The 18713-nt window shown below is 43.0% G+C and overlaps 1 protein-coding gene across 5 annotated transcripts in view; it reads left to right on the top strand.

Moving 5' to 3' along the window:
- Positions 1 to 18713, top strand: part of TMEM131 (transmembrane protein 131) — a 554400-nt gene that overhangs the window by 500741 nt on the left and 34946 nt on the right. For all 5 annotated transcript variants that reach the window (XM_063953320.1, XM_063953322.1, XM_063953321.1 and 2 more), the window contains 6 exons: positions 1607 to 1758; positions 3654 to 3796; positions 5648 to 5834; positions 9130 to 9315; positions 9637 to 9795; positions 10423 to 11018. In XM_063953320.1, coding sequence (XP_063809390.1) covers positions 1607 to 1758; positions 3654 to 3796; positions 5648 to 5834; positions 9130 to 9315; positions 9637 to 9795; positions 10423 to 11018 — 1423 coding nt within the window. The remainder of the gene's footprint in view (positions 1 to 1606; positions 1759 to 3653; positions 3797 to 5647; positions 5835 to 9129; positions 9316 to 9636; positions 9796 to 10422; positions 11019 to 18713) is intronic.

Genomic DNA, 18713 nt, shown 5'->3' with positions numbered 1-18713 from the left:
GCCAGATTGGCTTAGGTCAGGAAAACGGAGGATCTGTTTATCCTATATGATCCCAACAAGATTGGGGTTCCTGCTTCCAAGCAGACTATTGCACGCTGGAACTGTAATACGATAAAGCTTGCTCGTTTCACAGCTGGATTGCCGTTTCCGAAATCGGTGAAGGCCCATTCTACCAGGAAGGTGGGCTCATCCTGGGCGGCTGCCCGAGGGGTCTCGGTTTTATAGCCTTGCAGAGTAGCTACTTGGTCGGGTTCAAACAATTTTGCAAATATTATACAAGTTTGATACCCTGGCTGATGAGGACCTCTTGTTTGGGCAGTCTGTGCTGCAGAGTCATCCGCACTCTCCCGCCCGTTCTAGAGCTTTGGTATAGAACCCATGGTCCTTTTGGAGTCCCCAGCATCCTCTAGGACGTATGAGAAAATAGGATTTTAATACCTACCGGTAAATCCTTTTCTCTTAGTCCGTCGAGGATGCTGGGTGCCCATCCCAGTGCGTACTGTATCTGCAGTTATTGGTTATGGTTACACTCATGTTGTGTTTCTTTTCAGTCAGTCGGTTGCTGACGTTATTCATGCCATGGCATGCGGTATGCTATTATTGGTTGTGTTTACACACAGGTTGTGTTACATTTTTGGTCAGCATATTGCTGTATATTTTTCATGCTGTCTGCTGGTGTTCTATTGAATGCCACGTTCTGCAGCATGTTTGAGGTGTGAGCTGGTATGATGCTCACCGTGTTTAAACAATAAATTCTTTCCTCAAAATGTCCGTCTCCCTGGGCACAGTTCTGTAACTGGAGTCTGGAGGACGGGCATAGAGGGAGGAGCCAGTTCACACCCATTCAAAGTCTTAAAGTGCCCATGTCTCCTGCGGATCCCGTCTATACCCCATGGTCCTTGTGGAGTCCCCAGCATCCTCTACGGACCAAGAGAAAAGGATTTACCGGTAGGTATTAAAATCCTATTTTTTATTGGTTGGTTATAAGCCCTCATTTGATGATAGACAATTTAATAGAGTAATAAAAAAAAGGCACTAACTGCCATTTTTTTTTTATTATATGTACATATTTACTAAGTAGGACAGCTTACAAGGGCAGTATGTGCATGTCCTACCTGTTTACACTCCATTCAAGATCGCATATGGTACAGTACAGAGGAAATATTTAGCAGTTACTGGTACTTTTTGGGCAGACAGTTACAACACAAGCATCTAAGTGCCGCCCCCAAACAAGTGATACCCCTAGGCACGTGCCTAATGGGAAATTCGCCACTGGTTACTGCACTGCACGGCAGCAATCCTTGGCATTGTAACACTGCGTTCGTGTTGTATTCGTCTTGTCTGAAAGCTAGCATGTATTTCTCAGTTTACCTACAAACAGTCTACAGGAAAAAAGTATGATTTTGTTCTGTACGGACAAAACCCGTTGTGTAAAGGCCCTTGGTGTCAGAGACACTTAAGATGATTTTATAGATGGACTGTTGTGATTTTATAAACTAGACAAGCAGTTAAATAAGTTCGACTTATGAGAGTTTAAAATATGCAAGACCAGTGGGGAAAAAAGACACTAAATGTTGACTGTGTTCAATGTTTTGTATTTACAAAGGTTCAACCTATACAGAGCAATCAAGGTTTTGTGGAGGGCTCATCCCGGCCGGCCATTCTCAACATTATACTAAAGCCTGGAGAGAAAAAGAGTGTGAACGTCAGATTTACCCCTTTGCTAAACAAAACCATATCCTCATTACTCATAGTCAGGTGAGTGTTAACATGGAGATTATCTTGTGTCTGAAGTCAAATACAAAGGGCGGTATCCTGTTAACCCCAATGCCATTTCATCCATTAAAAATGGCTGGATATCACTATTAATGACCAATGGTCATTATTGCGGTATCCAGTTAGAGGAGATTTTCAAAGGCCGAAATTGGATGCTCGATCGCATGAAAAACACATGGTATCAGGGATAAGTCACCGAACCCAAGTGGTATCGCGGCTCTGACAGGCTGCTTGTTGGGTATTATGCTTCAGGTGCCTTCGTCGGGGCTAATAGGATAGACTCATCGATCCCATTAGCAGCCGTGAAGTAGTGCCACTGCTAATAGTATACCGCCCAAAATTGATGTAATGTTTCCCAAATGCTTTTAAGAATAATTTTTGACATTTTTGTTTTCAAATGTGATTTGTTTTGTGTTTTTCTTTCTTCGTTTTTTTTTGGTAGCACATATTCCGATAGCAACGGAAATCCTGTTTTGTTCTGTGTGTTCTCCATAAACTCCTGGGCCATTTGCTCCCACTGTAATGCACCTCTGTCCATTCACACCCCTGTCATCTCTTGACCTTTCTAACAGCTAAACATAGTACTGTGTTAACCTACTAGGTATATGTAATGCACTATACCCAGTTATAGATTTTATCACTTTTTAGGAAATAACACAAACCTATTTATAAAAGTCACATAGTTCTCCTCGTCAGAATAGTTAACGACTTGCATTAGAAGTTCAAGTGTACTGTAGTAAATGGTGGCTGTATCTTGAGTTTGCATCCTCTAGTAATAGAAACTATGGTCCAGAAAGAGATCTCTAAAACCAGCAGAAGTTAAATAGGGATGCGTCTAAAATTATCACTTAAGGAAGGAGGTACCTGCTTATGAGAGTGGAGAGGCTGGAGTTGGCAGTACAAAGGGGATCCGGTCTCCAGGTCGACCACTATTGGTCGACAGTAACTAGGTCGACATGTTCTAGGTTGACAGGTCAAAAGGTTGCCATGAGTTTTTCACAATTTTTTTCCTGTTTTTGAACCTTTTCATACTTAACGATCCACGTGGACTACAATTGGGAACGGTTTGCCCGAAGCATGGCGAGCGGACACGGTGCACTAATTGGGGTTCCCGGTCACACTACGAAGAAAACAACACAAAAAAACATAAAAAACTCATGTCGACATTTCCACCTGTCGACCTAGTTACTGTCGACCAATAGTGGTCGACCTAGTTACTATCTACCTTCCATACCACACCTGTGCAAAGGGGGATACAAAAAGTAATAGGGTGAGTGTAGGGAGGAGGGACACGGGGCATAATCAGGTTGTTTTGTAGAAGGGTTTTGTGCATAAATGAGTCTTTGGTGATCGCAGGAGGTTTGGGGAGAGTATTATAATGTGAATGAAGCATTTAGTACCTGGAGATCAGCATGGGAGGAATCCTGGAGGCAGGAATAAGAGATGTTTCATAAAATTCTAAACCTAAACCTAAGATTCTAAAAATAATATATCTAAAAGAACCACAACACTTTTTTATATTTGTTGAGCTATTTAGTGCTTCATTTGATCCAGTACACCCAGAAAATCTTGGATCTGAATTTTATTAGCATGTAGATTGAACAATAAGTTTATTAAAGAAAGCATTCAACTCTTACTTGATCTTTTTTCAACTCTTAATTTATCAGTGATGGATCCTAATCCCACCCAAACCCCCACAGAACAAGGTGGAAAATTGCACCTCCTAGCTTGATTTACTCCTCACTCTAAATTAGATTTATTGTTCTTATTTCTTCATTCAGTTCTGTTAACTGTTATTTTTATGTTCTGTTTGCTTAATTGTATGCTGATTTATTTTATTTTTTTTGTTGCAATTGTCTTTTTTTTTTTTTTTTCAGAAACAATTTGACAGTGATCGACGTTCTCACAGTGAAAGGTCAAGGAGCAAATGAAAATATTAAGATTGGTGGAAAACCACCTGGCCCTGGGAATTCCTTGAGGTTTAAAATTACTGAAGCCTTTCTGAAAGATTGCTCAGACAGTAAGCCCTTTTCTCTTGGCGGCGAGCCATGTTGTTATGTGTAGTATTCCAGCGTCCTGTGACCCCATTCCACACTGATGATGGAGTCTCAGTAAGCAATATCAAATTCAGTGATTACAGTATTCAAGCTTTCAATCATAATTATAATAATTACGAGATGTTACCCACAAAATCGCAATAAAGATTATACACATACCCCATGTGGTAGTAAAGAAAGTATGTATGTAAGTCCTAGGTTTTTAAGTGTGTCTACTCAGTGGCCCCAAGTCCCTTTTTATAATCTAGAAAACTTAACCTAATTAGAATAAAAATTTGTGTGAATTGATACATTTATTTGAAACCCTTTTCAAATAAAGGATAGATGGTGATAGGGCAGCTTGGGCGCTTAAACTAGAGGCTTACTCATATCTAACAAAACCGCAGAGTGGGTAAGACGGCGACAGCCATTTTTCAGCAAACATTTGTATTACGGTGTAAGTGTGCATTGTAGGATTTTTATTGTGATACTTTATTAGACTGTACAAGAATTGTGCACCTTCTTCCTACAGAGGTGACCTCTTACATCATTTCTGCAGTCGCTCCAAACAGCCACTCTCTGTGCGCCAGGTCTCGTGAAACTCTACAAGCATTGGGTGTCTTTTTGCCTCAAATGCGTCTTTGTTGCAACACAATGTTTTATTTGCTGTGCGACACTTACATAGCTGTGTTCAACTGATTCTTTGAACCTGTGTGCGAAGTGCGCCGCTGCTTTTTTCCATTCGTATACAGACTCTGTTGCACACCATTATACAAGTGATGCATGTCAAATTAATCAGCACAGTCTCTTGGTGTCATTTTCAGCAAAAAGCGCTGCATGTAATATTGAGGCTAGATGTATGAGAACATAGCTGTATGTCTACATTCTTGTGATTGGTTACAAGTTATGTGCAGCTCACCCTATTAAGACGGTGTTTTAACTTTTGGAACTGGATTTTGTTACCAGATTATTTTGTCTTCCAATTATAATGGTGTAAAAATAAAGGCAATTGTTACTCTACTTTATTGCGTGCACCACCGTCTAGAATAAAAAAAAATAGAGACCTATTGTACATCAGTTTTTATTTCCAGATGACAACATCTGGGTTATTCTGAATGATTTGTGTGTGTATGAGCTGAGGAAAAGGATTCTCTTTAGTGGTGCATGAACTATTTAAATTCAGTACTTGGTGAACACAAACATTTTATTTGTATGCAATAAAAGAAATGAACAAGACATTTGCTAGACTCCGCAACATGGTAAGAAGGGTGCACCATTGAAGAGTATTTTTCTTCTTTTGTTCAGTTCATAAGTGAACTCTCTAAGCACTCACGACATAGATTTGGAGTTGACTCTGTAATGGGCCCTACACATACGGTGATGTGCCACCGAGGTGCCCGACGGCCGATATGGCCGACGACGAACCAGCGGCAGGGGGGGATGGGGGGGGCGGTTGTGGTAGTGGTAGTGAAGTTTCTTCACTTCTCCCGGGCCCATAGCAGTACAATCCCGGGGCCACACATCGTTCATCGTTGGTGCATACACACTGAAAGATATGAACGCTATCTCGTTCATTAATGTACGAGATCGTTCATATTTTTCAGCGTTATTGCCTAATGTGTAGGGCCTATCAGTTTCCCAGTACCACAATACTGGTGCGGGTGTTGTTTTTATGCTAATATTAGACCTGTGTGTATTACTGGTCTATTTACACTCTTAATGGCCAGAAAACACATAGTGAGAATGGTTTTTAAACATTTTTGGGCTCTTGCTGTTTGTATCTTGTATTTTTACTCTTGAATTGTGTATTGACTATTCACATTTCTTTTTATCAGAAATTAAGCACAGAGAGCCAAATTTCACACTTAGGAGGACATTCAAATTTGAGAACACAGGTCAGCTTCAAGTCACTGTTAAAAGCATGGAAATTAGTGGATACCCATGTGAAGGATATGGATTCAAGATTTTGAATTGTCAGGAGTTTGCACTAGATCCTAACGCCACAAAAGAAATTGTTATATTGTAAGTATAACACCTGACACTTACTAAAAAAATTGTGGAAAGAAAAAAGTGCAATGTCAGCTAATAGTGATTGAGTAAACCTATAGAATTGATGGCTTATTACTTTACCCAGCACCTCCTGTACGTGGTCTGGAGCAGGTGTGGATCATTAGATCGACAGTGTCTAGGTCGACCACTATAGGTCGACAGTCACTAGGTCGACAGGGTTTCTAGGTCGACGGGGTTTCTAGGTCGACATGTCCTAGGTCGACAGGTCAAAAGGTTGACATGAGTTTTTCATGTTTTGCTTGGTGTCGTTTTCTCCGTACAGTGACCGTGAAGCCCAATTAGTGCACAGTGTCCCCTCGCATGGCTCTCTTCACTCGCCATGCTTCGGGCAAGGTGCCTCGCTCCGCTACCACTGCGCTCGGCACAGGTTACCGTTCCAATCGTAGTCCACGTGGATCGTTCAGTATGAAAAAGTTCAAAAAAACGGGGGGGGGGGGAATTGAAAACCCCATGTCGACCTTTTGACCTGTCGACCTAAAACATGTTGACATAGAGACCCTGTCGACCTTGAAAACATGTCAACCTAGTGACTGTCGACCTAAACATTGTCGACCTAGACACTGTCGATCTTCAGACTGGATCCCGTCTGGAGCATTGCGGACATGGACATTGGCTATACACAAATTCACTATGTAGTTCTGTTCAGATTTTTACGCACATAAGTTTATAGGCCCAAATGTATTAAGCCTTAAAAAGTGATAAAGTGTAGACTGATAAAGAGTGATAAAGTACCAGCCAATCAGTTCCTAACTGTCATGTTACAGGATGAGTTTTAAAAATGACAGGAGCTGATTTGTTTGTACTTTATCACTCTCTATCACTCTCCACTTTATCACTTTTTAAGGCTTAACAGATTTGGACCATGTGAGCAGAGCTTCTGATCTGTATGGAGTAAAAAAAATTCCCAACAAGTTGTCATTATTATTATTTTTTTAATTTGTTTTACAAAGCAATATTGTATATCTTGGTTTTGTTTTATACAGTATTTCATCCTGCTTTCTAAAATGGAAAATTAGATATAGTGAGCTCTGCTTTACTGCTATGGGGGTTTTGTTGCTGTCAATTGAAAACACTCCAGTAATTTGCAGTTACCAATGTGTTTTTTACATAGTCATCTAGTAAGGTAATGGAATATATAGAAAACATATACTGCATATAGCCCATTTATACTCTACTTTGAGAGACAACTACTGTACTGATTTGGGAAAACCAGAATTTTAATAGCATTCTCTCCAAAGTCTGCAAACTTACACTTTTATTTTAGTGGTAAAGAAAACCATCATTTATACACTTAGGGACCCATTTATCAATGAGTGAGCAAACTCTTTTTGAATGAGTGAAACCATGTGCACTGCAGGGGGGGCAGATATAACATGTGCGGAGAGTTAGATTTGGGTGGTGTGTGTTTAAACTGAAATCTAAATTGCAGTGTAAAAATAAAGCAGCCAGTATTTACCCTACAGAGAAACAAAATAACCCACCCAAATCTGACACTCTCTGCACATGTTATATCTGCCCCACCTGTAGTGCACATGGTTTTGCCCATCTGCTAACAAATGTGCTGCTGCGATCAGATCTGAATTAGTCCCTAAATTGAGATAAGTCTGGACGCACCCTCCACTGGGGGAAGCTTTTGTACATCCTCATGGTTTATGAAGTGTCCCCCAGATAAAGGAAAGAGAAAACAAGATTCTTTTTTTTTGTACTTGCACCAGTTAAATCTTTCTTTAACTTCATCTGGGGACACTGCAATCCCTCCCTTATTGGTTGAGTAGATGAGAAAGATGTTAATAGTTTCTACTTCAACCTATCCTTAAGCATACTTGCCTACCTGACCCTCTCCATGAGGGAGAAAATGCTCTGTTCCTGGACTTTCCTGGTACGGTATGATTGCCATCACCTGTGGTGAGACACCTTTCTTATCAATTAACTAGCTCACCACAGGTGATGGCAATCATACATTACAAGGAAAGTCCAGGAACAGAGCATTTTCTCCCTCATGGAGAGGGTCAGGTAGACGAGCATGTCCTTAAGGCTCTTTAAGTTCAAACTGATTATGGGTTGGAGGGGAAGAGCTTATATACAGCTAAACATTAGCTAATTAAGTTCTGGTGCCTCACTAACCCCATTGTTATGAAGTGTCTACCAGATGAAGTCAGAGAATGATTTAACTCAGAAGTACCAAAAGCTTTTTCATTTTGTTTTCAAGATATGATTAATATTATTTGCCTTAGCTTGATTGTTATCCAGAATGTAAAATGTAATAAAGTATTAATATACTATATATACAAATGATGTAAATGTAATGCAAAATTGAATGAAGTGTTAATATTTTATACGTAAGTGATGTAAAATATTAGTTCACCAGATGATGTACTTTGGTTATTGCTACATGAACAGTAGTAATTGTAATGCACTACCATCAAAATGCTTTTCATTACTCTACTTGTCCATCTGCCTGCTTTGATCATCTAAGGTCTGGATTCAGTGAGCCGCGATACTTATCATAGGCTTGTATCCTGAGACTTTTACTCCCAGAGCTATTCAATCACATGTCCTTTTACTTGCTTGATGAGTCCACGACTGTCATGCGTTAAGCCAGTGGTTTCCAAACTTTTTTGAATCACGGCGCCCTAGAATATCAGAATTTTTTTCACGGCAGCACTAGGCCAAAAATTTCTTATTGAGAAATTTAGAAAGAAATATTACATTAAGTAGATCGCGTTTATATGTCATCCTTAGGGTCAGTTGTGTGGTGAGGGACAAGATTTGCTTCATATGTTATGACTGGCAGCCACCAGCACTGGTTTTGCCTATTATATTGACCATGAATAATTTGAATTGGTCCTGGACCACCAACCCAGGGCACCCCTGCAAGTGTCCCCGAGGCACCCCAGGGAGCCACGGCACATAGTTTGGGAACCTCTGCGTTAAGCCATAGATTCCTGGTTAACTGCCAAGTGCTATAGGTTAGTGTGTTTGTGGCAGCCGCAGTACTGAAAAGCCCTACTTTTGCACTTGTGTTCTTTGATGTCTGTGGATTACTATTGAATAGCCCCAGGCACTGCTACAAGCCTGCTTTAATTACTACGGCTTATTGTATCTGTACTGGACTTTGTCCCCCTTCCTTTGCCCAGTTTTTCTTTCCAACACCCTCTGCTGTATTTTGCAAAACTTCAATAAAAATGTTACTTAAAAAACATATAGTACATGGCTCCTTATTGTATACCGTTTTCTTTTTTTGAAGGTTTACACCAGATTTCACTTCCTCACGAGTGATTCGTGAACTGAGGATTGTAACAACTGGAGGCTCTGAATTTGTTTTTATTCTGAATGCGTCCCTTCCATACCACATGCTGGCCTCCTGTGCAGAAGCACTTCCCCGACCCAACTGGGAGCTAGCACTGTATGTCGTTATCTCAGGAATAATGAGGTACCCACCAGAATCTTCTGTCTCTTCATTTGTTTAAGAAACAATGGTAGAAAAACACTAAACTTGAACTTAGCTATATCCATTCAAAATATCTACACAGTTATAGCCTTCATGAGCTTTTTAATCTCCCCTGGAGTCATTACCATTTTGTGAGGTAAAAACAAAGTAGTGTTTATTAATATCATTTAACCATAAACTGTTGCTGTGTGGGTGTGGTTCATGGTCACTAAAAGTTGCTTTTTGTGGCTGTTGGGGTTTGTGATGATAGCACTCCTGTTTTTATCTCAACTCCTAATTCTTATATTGATTTGTCTTCTCTAGTCTGCTGTTTCTGCTAGTTATTGGAACGGCTTATTTAGAAGCTCAAGGAATATGGGAGCCATTCAAAAGGCGGCTCTCTTTCGAGGGATCAAATCCTCCGTTTCATTTGGGCAGGCCCTTTGACCTCAGAAGGATTGTTGGGATTTCATCAGATAACAAGTAAGTCATTCTCAGGTTCAGGGCAGGTTCAGTTGTTATTTTTCTACCTATTACAGTAGGCAGATTTTGTTTGCACCTCCTTAGACATCTGCTTTTTGGAGTGATTTCACGGAAGATGTCAGACTAGTTATGGCAGCTTTCATGCATAATTGAATGTGCCCACTAGTGTGTGAATGATGTTTTCATAACCCTGTTCTGCGTTACTATAGTTAATATCAAACCGTTGCAACAGAATATAATATCCCAAGACTAATGTCTAATTTATCAAATATTGTATTAATATTATGGCAGGTTGAATTGAACAGAGTAGAGCAACTTCTAGGTCAGTGGTGGGTAATAGGTGGCCCTGGGGCCAAATGCAGCCCTCTATGCCTTCACTTGCTGTGCCCAGATCCTTCCTAATCATTTTGGTTTGTTACAGATTTTAGTACTGTCCGTTTCTCAATAAATGAGACTCCTGAATACAATACAGCACAGTTATCTCGCATTACAAAGTTAAAGTTCATTTTACTTTAATGTAGTAATTATAATGTTGTGACATTTTGGATGAACAAAATTCAATGGCTAGATACTAACATGTGAAAAGTAATTTGCAGTAATTATATCTTGTGATTCTTTGTGTTTTAGCTTTAACTCTGTTGGCTCGGACTCTAATCATAACTCTAATAGAGGGCTGTATAGCGGAAATGCCTCTACGCGACCAAACACAGGAAATCACAAGCAGAGTAACACCGCGACCCACCTACACAGGAGCACACCGGATGTGGATACAAGTAGAACAAAAAACAGCTCCAGTATAACCAACAAAATGTCAGCACAAGTGCCTGCTGCACAGCCAGCTAGCAGAGCTTCCTCCCAGGCCACAGACTCCAGCACGGTGGCTCACAGCTCCACTTTAGCCAGGCGCTCTCGAGGAACAAAATTAAATCCCAGTCCTGTACAGCCTCAAGGACCAGTCTTACAGGAGCAGCTTGCCCCTGCAGAACCACCAACAGTGCCTCCAACACAGCCAGACCAACCAGCAGAAATGTCCCGAACAGGGACCTGTAACCCTCCCCACCCTGAATTCTTTGGAACTGGTGGCAGTAACACCAGGCACAGTTCAGACGACTCGGATATTATTAGTCTCATAGAAGTAATGGACAAAGACTTTGACATTTCTGACCCCCCTCAATCAGATGTGTTTATAGAACATCCCCCTTCTCCAGCAGCAAAACATAAAGGTACACAAAGGTTTTATTTAATATTGATATATATATATATAACCCATTACTGCTCTCTCTCTCTCTATATATATATATATATATATATATATATATATATATATATATAGTAGGGAATGTGAGGTATAAAACAATGTTAACATAAGGCTTTGTTTCATCAGAGGGAGGTTTTAGATATAATTGAAAGCCCAGACCCATTGAGATTGGGTAAAGCTGTATGCCCATTTTTAGAGTAGAGGAAATAGTAAACAATTAGCAAACGTTCAGCTATAAATGTATGTGTACCTGGCCTTAGAGTTGGGAGTAAATACGGCAGTGTAGTACAACTTTGTAACTTGGCAAAACCGATGGCGGCCAGATATAAAATGTGTGCAGAGATTTAGAATTGGGAGGAGACGTGTTGTTGCTCAATGTTAAATCACTTTAAAAAAAAAAAATAAATAAAAATTGCCCTGATTTGTGCACTGCATGAAAAGCAGGCAGGTGAGTAAGTATAAACCGGAACACTAGATTTTTCGATAACTCTACATGAGATCCCCTGATATGCAAGTTTTTGCCCTTATCTTGCTGATGTTTTGCTTGATGCCATTTTTATTAATGTACTGCCGTATGCGCTGAGCATGTAGTAACCACAATCCAGAATGAGCAATATATTGAGCAATATGTTTGTGCAGAATAAAGTGAGCAAAGCCACTCATCCAGGTCAAAGGCTGCAGAGGACAACTCATAATGTTCTGGGCAGCAGTGGGCTCCTTAGTCATCAGGGGCCCCGATGCAGTGCACCTGCTGCACTAATGATAGTTCTGCCACTGCCCTACAGGGTATTGACACCACTCATATCTTTGCAGGATACTTATTTTAATTTTTTTTATTTTTTTTACCATTGGGGGATGTTTTTTGCTTCATACATTTGCCCCAGTGTGTGAAGGAAGCAAACCCTCCTGTGGCACCAGCTTAGTAGTGAGTAGAATACTGGCAGATGTACAGGCGAGTGTGATTTTTGTGGAGTCACTATGACAGGCATAACAGGCTCAATATGGCGGAGCAGGGAAGATAGGTACATTCTTTTACTTGGCTTCTACACACAAAATAAGTTAACCAGCAAAGAGGAATTTTATAGTCGAAATGGAGAAACTGGTCTGCTAATTAGATCCGGTTGTATCTATGCAGCAGTTCCTGTTAATGTATCTGTAGTAGATTAAGGGGTCTATTCATGAAGCAGTGAAAAGAGTGGAGAAGTGAGCCAGTGAGAAGTTGCTCACGTCAACCAATCAGTAATGAAATAACATTGGTCAAGTGCATTCAATAAAATTATACGTAACAGCTGGTTGGTTGCCATTGGCTGACTTCTTCACTCTTTTTTCACAACTTCATGAATAGAGCCATTAATAATACAAATCTGCATGGATGATATCATTCTCCCTGTCTGTGAGGATTTGTTTATATAATCGTCACTTGGTAGAATAGATATTTGAGTAAAATATTTATTTGGCCTGGTCATTAATACCCGTTCGGTTCAAATTCATTGTTCCTTCTGGTAATTCCTGTTTGTCAGTTTATTTCTTAATTTTAAAAGTTTCAGTGGTAAAATGTTGACATTTTTTTTTTGGATGTTTATTCAGGTTCAATTATTCCCAAAAGTAATAGTGTTGTACAATAATACTTTTAAGTGTGTAATGCTTTATACTCCACTATAATAATACTCTGTTAGTGATTGCCACATAATGCAAATTTAAATTTGTTTAGGCATTAGATTATTTGAGGAACAGCATTTTATAAATACAGCTTTGTCAACATTTAGTGGATCAGATAAGTGTTTAGAACAGTGGCTCCCAAACTTTTTTAAATCACGGCACCCCTAGGCCAAAAGTTTTTCATTGAGAAATTTAAAAAGAAATATTAAATTAAGTAAATTGTGTTTATACGTCATCCTTAAGGTGCATACAAACTTGTCGATAAAATGAACAACGTCGTTTATTTTCTCCATCTTGAGCGATGACGTTCACTGCAAGTGTGTGCAACGGCGACCGCTGAGCTGCACCGCGGGTCATTAATGACCCTCGGTGTCGGTGGTGCATGCATGCTCAATCTGTACTGGAGCTGCCTGCCTGGCCGGCCGCTGCGTGACGTCACTGAGCGATATGAACGGTCATATTGGTCAGTGTGTACGGCCTACCGCCAACTGCCCGGCCTGGGAGGGGAAACACTAGACGACGTCGCGCATAGAGCAACGTCGTCAAGTGTGTATGCACCTTTAGGTTCAGTTGTGTGGTGAGGGACAAGATTTGCTTCTGTTTGCCCACATATTTTCTCTTACGTCCTAGAGGATGCTGGGGACTCCGTAAGGACCATGGGGGGTAGACGGGCTCCGCAGGAGACATGGGCACTTTAAGAAAGACTTTAGATCTGGGTGTGCACTGGCTCCTCCCTCTATGCCCCTCCTCCAGACCTCAGTTTGATACTGTGCCCAGAGGAGATGGGTGCACTACAGGGAGCTCTCCTGAGCTTTTTGTCAGAAAGTATATTTGTTAGGTTTTTTATTTACAGGGAGCCTGCTGGCAACAGACTCCCTGCATCGAGGGACTGAGGAGAGAGAAACAGACCTACTTCTGTGAGTTTCAAGGCTCTGTTTCTTAGGCTACTGGACCCCATTAGCTCCAGAGGGATTGGTACGCAGGTCTCACCCTCGCCGTCCGTCCCAGAGCCGCGCCGCCATCTTCCTCGCAGAGCCGGAAGATAAAAGCCGGGTTAGTATGAGAAGAAAAGAAGACTTCAGAGGCGGCAGAAGACTTCATGATCTTCACTGAGGTAACGCACAGCAGTAAAGCTGTGCGCCATTGCTCCCATACACCTAACACACTGCGGTCACTGTAAGGGTGCAGGGCGCAGGGGGGGCACCCTGGGCAGCAATAAAACCTCTCCATTGGCAAAATAAGTATATACATGTACAGATGGGCACTGTACATGTATATAACAGAGCCTCCGCCAGTTTTCAGGAATTTTGAGCGGGACAGAAGCCCGCCACCGAGGGGGCGGGGCTTCTCCCTCAGCACTCACCAGCGCCATTTTTCTCCACAGCACAGCGCTGAGAGGAAGCTCCCCGGACTCTCCCCTGCTAATACACAGTGATAGAGGGGTTTTAAGAGGGGTGGGCACAAAAGTATGGCACAAAAGTGGCGGATATAAAGTATAAACCGCGCTACTGGGTAAACATTTAGTGTTTTTTTCCAGGGTCATATAGCGCTGGGGTGTGGGCTGGCATACTCTCTCTCTGTCTCTCCAAAGGGCCTGGTGGGGAAACTATCTTCAGATAAGAGGTTCCCTGTGTGTGTGGTGTGTCGGTACGCGTGTGTGGACATGTCTGAGGTAGAAGTCTCACCTAGGGAGGAGGGGGAGCGTATGAATGTGAGGTCTCCGTCGGCGGTGCCGACACCTGACTGGATGGATATGTGGAATGTTTTAAGTGCTAGTGTGAACTTATTGCACAAAAGATTAGACAAAGCTGAAGCTAAGGAACAGTCAGGGAGTCAACTCATGTCTGTCCCTATGTCGCCGGGACCTTCAGGGTCTCAGAAGTGCCCACTATCCCAAATAGGAGACACAGATACCGACACGGATTCGGACTCCAGTGTCGACTACGATGCTGCAAAGTTACAGCCAAAAGTGGCTAAATGTATTCAATATATGATTATTGCAATAAAAGAGGTGTTGCATATCACAGAGGAACCCCCTGTCCCTGACACGAGGGTACACATGCATAAGGGAAAGAAGCCTGAGGTAACTTTTCCCTCCTCACATGAGTTGAACGAATTATGTGAAAAAGCGTGGGAATCTCCAGACAAAAAACTGCAGATTCCCAGAAGGATTCTTATGGCGTACCCTTTCCCACCAGCGGACAGGATACGGTGGGAATCCTCCCCTAGGGTAGACAAAGCTTTGACACGCTTATCAAAAAAGATAGCGCTGCCATCCCAAGATACGGCTACCCTCAAGGATCCTGCTGACCACAAGCAGGAGGTTACCTTGAAGTCCATCTACACACATTCTGGTACTTTACTCAGACCGGCAATTGCGTCGGCCTGGGTTTGTAGCGCTGTAGCAGCATGGACAGATTCCTTATCAGCGGAAATTGAGACCCTAGATAAGGATACCATTTTATTGACCCTAAGCCATATAAAGGATGCTGTCTTATATATGAGAGATGCTCAAAGAGACATTAGTTTACTGGGTTCCAGAATAAACGCTATGTCAATTTCTGCTAGACGAGTCCTATGGACCCGGCAGTGGACAGGTGATGCCGACTCAAAAAGACATATGGAGGTTTTACCTTACAAGGGTGAGGAATTGTTTGGGGAAGGTCTCTCGGACCTGGTCTCCACAGCTACGGCAGGTAAATCGAATTTTTTGCCTTATGTCCCCTCACAACCTAAGAAAGCGCCACATTATCAAATGCAGTCCTTTCGTTCCAATAAAAGCAAAAGAGTACGAGGATCGTCCTTTCTTGCCAGAGGTAAGGGCAGAGGGAAAAAGCTGCACAACACAGCTGGTTCCCAAGAGCAGAAGTCCTCCCTGGCCTCTACAAAATCCACTGCATGACGCTGGAGCTCCCCTGAGGGAGTCCGCCCCAGTGGGGGCACGTCTTCGAATTTTCAGCCACATCTGGGTTCACTCACAGGTGGATCCCTGGGCAATGCAAGTTGTTTCTCAGGGATACAAGCTGGAATTCGAATAGATGCCTCCTCGCCGGTTTTTCAAATCGGCTCTACCAACTTCTTCCCCAGAAAGGGAGATAGTCTTAAATGCAATTCACAAGTTGTGCCTTCAACAGGTGGTGGACAAGGTTCCCCTGCTTCAACGAGGGAAGGGATATTACTCAGCCCTGTTTGTGGTCCCGAAAACGGACGGTTCAGTCAGACCCATTTTAAATTTAAAATCCCTGAACCTATACTTAAAACGGTTCAAATTCAAGATGGAATCGCAGAGAGCGGTCATCGCCAGCCTGGAAGGGGGGGATTTTATGGTATCTCTGGATATAAAGGATGCATACCTTCATGTCCCCATTTATCCACCTCACCAGGCGTACCTGAGATTTGCGGTACAGGCGTTGCCGTTTGGGCTTTCCACGGCCCCGAGGCTTTTTACCAAGGTAATGGCGGAGATGATGGTACTCCTGCGAAAGCAGGGTGTCACAATTATCCCGTACTTGGACGATCTACTCATAAAAGCGAGATCGAGAGAGCAGTTGCTGAACAGCGTCTCACTTTCACTGAAGGTGTTACAGCAACACGGCTGGATTCTCAATATCCCGAAGTCACAGTTGACTCCTACGACTCGTCTGCCGTTCTTGGGCATGATTCTGGATACAGAGCAGAAAAGGGTTTTTCTTCCAATAGAAAAAGCTCAGGAACTCATGACTCTCGTCAAGAACCTATTGAAGCCGAAACAAGTATCAGTGCATCACTGCGCTCGAGTCCTGGGAAAGATGGTGGCATCATACGAAGCCATTCCCTTCGGCAGGTTCCATGCGAGAATTTTCCAATGGGACCTACTAGACAAGTGGTCCGGGTCACATCTACAAATTCATCAGTTAATCACTGATGGCTGCAGAGTGCTCACCTTCTAGAGGGCCGCAGGTTCGGCATTCAGGACTGGATCCTGGTGACCACGGACGCGAGCCTCCGAGGGTGGGGAGCAGTCACGCAGGGAAGAAATTTTCAAGGTCTGTGGTCAAGTCAAGAAACTTGTCTTCACATCAACATCCTGGAACTGAGGGCCATATACAACGCCCTACGTCAAGCGGAGACATTACTTCGCGACCAACCGGTGCTGATCCAGTCTGTCTGTCCAGTCACATCACAGCAGTGGCTCATATAAACCGCCAAGGCGGCACAAGGAGCAGAGGAGCGATGGCGGCAGCCACCAGGATTCTTCGCTGGGCGGAAAATCATGTAAGCGCGCTGTCAGCAGTGTTCATTCCGGGAGTAGACAACTGGGAAGCAGACTTCCTCAGCAGACACGACCTACATCCGGGAGAGTGGGGACTTCATCAGGAAGTCTTCGCACAAATTGCAACTCGGTGGGGACTGCCCCAGATAGACATGATGGCGTCCCACCTCAACAAAAAGCTACAAAGGTATTGCTCCAGGTCAAAAGACCCTCAGGCGGTGGCGGTAGATGCCCTGGTGACACCGTGGGTGTTCCAGTCGGTCTATGTGTTTCCTCCTCTTCCTCTCATACCCAAGGTTTTGAGAATAATAACAAAAGGAGGAGTGAGAACAATTCTCATTGTACCGGATTGGTCACGAAGGACCTGGTATCCGGACCTACTGGAGTTGCTCACGGAAGATCCGTGGCCTCTTCCTCTCAGGGAAGACCTGTTGCTACAGGGGCCCTGTCTGTTCCAAGACTTACCGCGGCTGCGTTTGGCGGCATGGCGGTTGAACGCAGACTCCTAGCGGAAAAGGCCATTCCAGATGAGGTCATTCCTACGCTGATAAAGGCCAGGAAGGACGTAACAGCTAAATATTATCACCGGATATGGCGAAAATATGTTTCTTGGTGTGAGGCCAGAAATGCTCCTACGGTGGAATTCCATCTGGGCCGTCTCCTTCACTTCCTACAGACTGGAGTGAATTTGGGCCTAAAATTAGGCTCCATTAAGGTTCAGATTTCAGCCTTATCTATTTTCTTCCAAAAAGAACTAACTTCTCTTTCAGAAGTACAGACGTTTGTGAAGGGAGTGTTACATATTCAGCCTCCCTTTATACCTCCGGTGGCGCCTTGGGACCTTAACGTGGTGTTGAGGTTCCTTAAGTCGCACTGGTTTGAACCACTTCAAACAGTAGAATTAAAATATCTCACTTGGAAAGTGGTCATGTTATTAGCCTTGGCTTCGGCTAGGCGAGTGTCGCAATTGGCGGCTTTGTCTCATAAAAGCCCCTATCTGGTTTTCCATATGGATAGAGCAGAATTGCGGACCCGTCCTCAGTTCTTGCCTAAGGTGGTGTCGTCTTTTCATATGAACCAACCCATTGTGGTGCCTGTGGCTACGCGAGACTTGGAGGATTCCGAGTCCCTGGATGTAGTCAGGGCTTTGAAAATTTACGTGGCCAGGACGGCTCGAGTTAGGAAAACAGAGGCTCTGTTTATCCTTTATGCTGCCAACAAGCTTGGTGCTCCTGCGTCTAAGCAGACTATTGCTCGCTGGATCTGTAACACGATTCAGCAGGCTAATTCTACGGCTGGATTGCCGTTACCTAAATCGGTTAGGGCCCATTCCACCGGGAAGGTGGGTTCATCTTGGGCGGCTGCCCGAGGCGTCTTGGCACTACAACTATGTTGAGCTGCTGCTTGGTCGGGTTCAAACAAATTTGCAAAGTTCTATAAGTTTGATAACCTGGCTGAGGATGACCTGATGTTTGCTCATTCGGTGCTGCAGAGTCAACCACACTCTACAGCCCGTTTGGGAGCTTTGGTATAATCCCCATGGTCCTTAAGGAGTCCCCAGCATCCTCTAGGACGTAAGAGAAAATAAGATTTTAAACCTACCGGTAAATCTTTTTCTCGTAGTCCGTAGAGGATGCTGGGCGCCTATCCCAAGTGCGGACAACATCCTGCAAGACTTGCATATAGTTTTGTTTACATAAGGGTTATGTTAGAGTTTCATCAGTTTGGGACTGATGCTACGTTGTTTTT

Source organism: Pseudophryne corroboree, chromosome 2 (assembly GCF_028390025.1).
Source record: "Pseudophryne corroboree isolate aPseCor3 chromosome 2, aPseCor3.hap2, whole genome shotgun sequence".
Taxonomy (NCBI): domain Eukaryota; kingdom Metazoa; phylum Chordata; class Amphibia; order Anura; family Myobatrachidae; genus Pseudophryne; species Pseudophryne corroboree.
The sequence above is the reverse complement of the archived record's forward strand: the minus strand, read 5'-3'. Positions and strand labels throughout refer to the sequence as shown.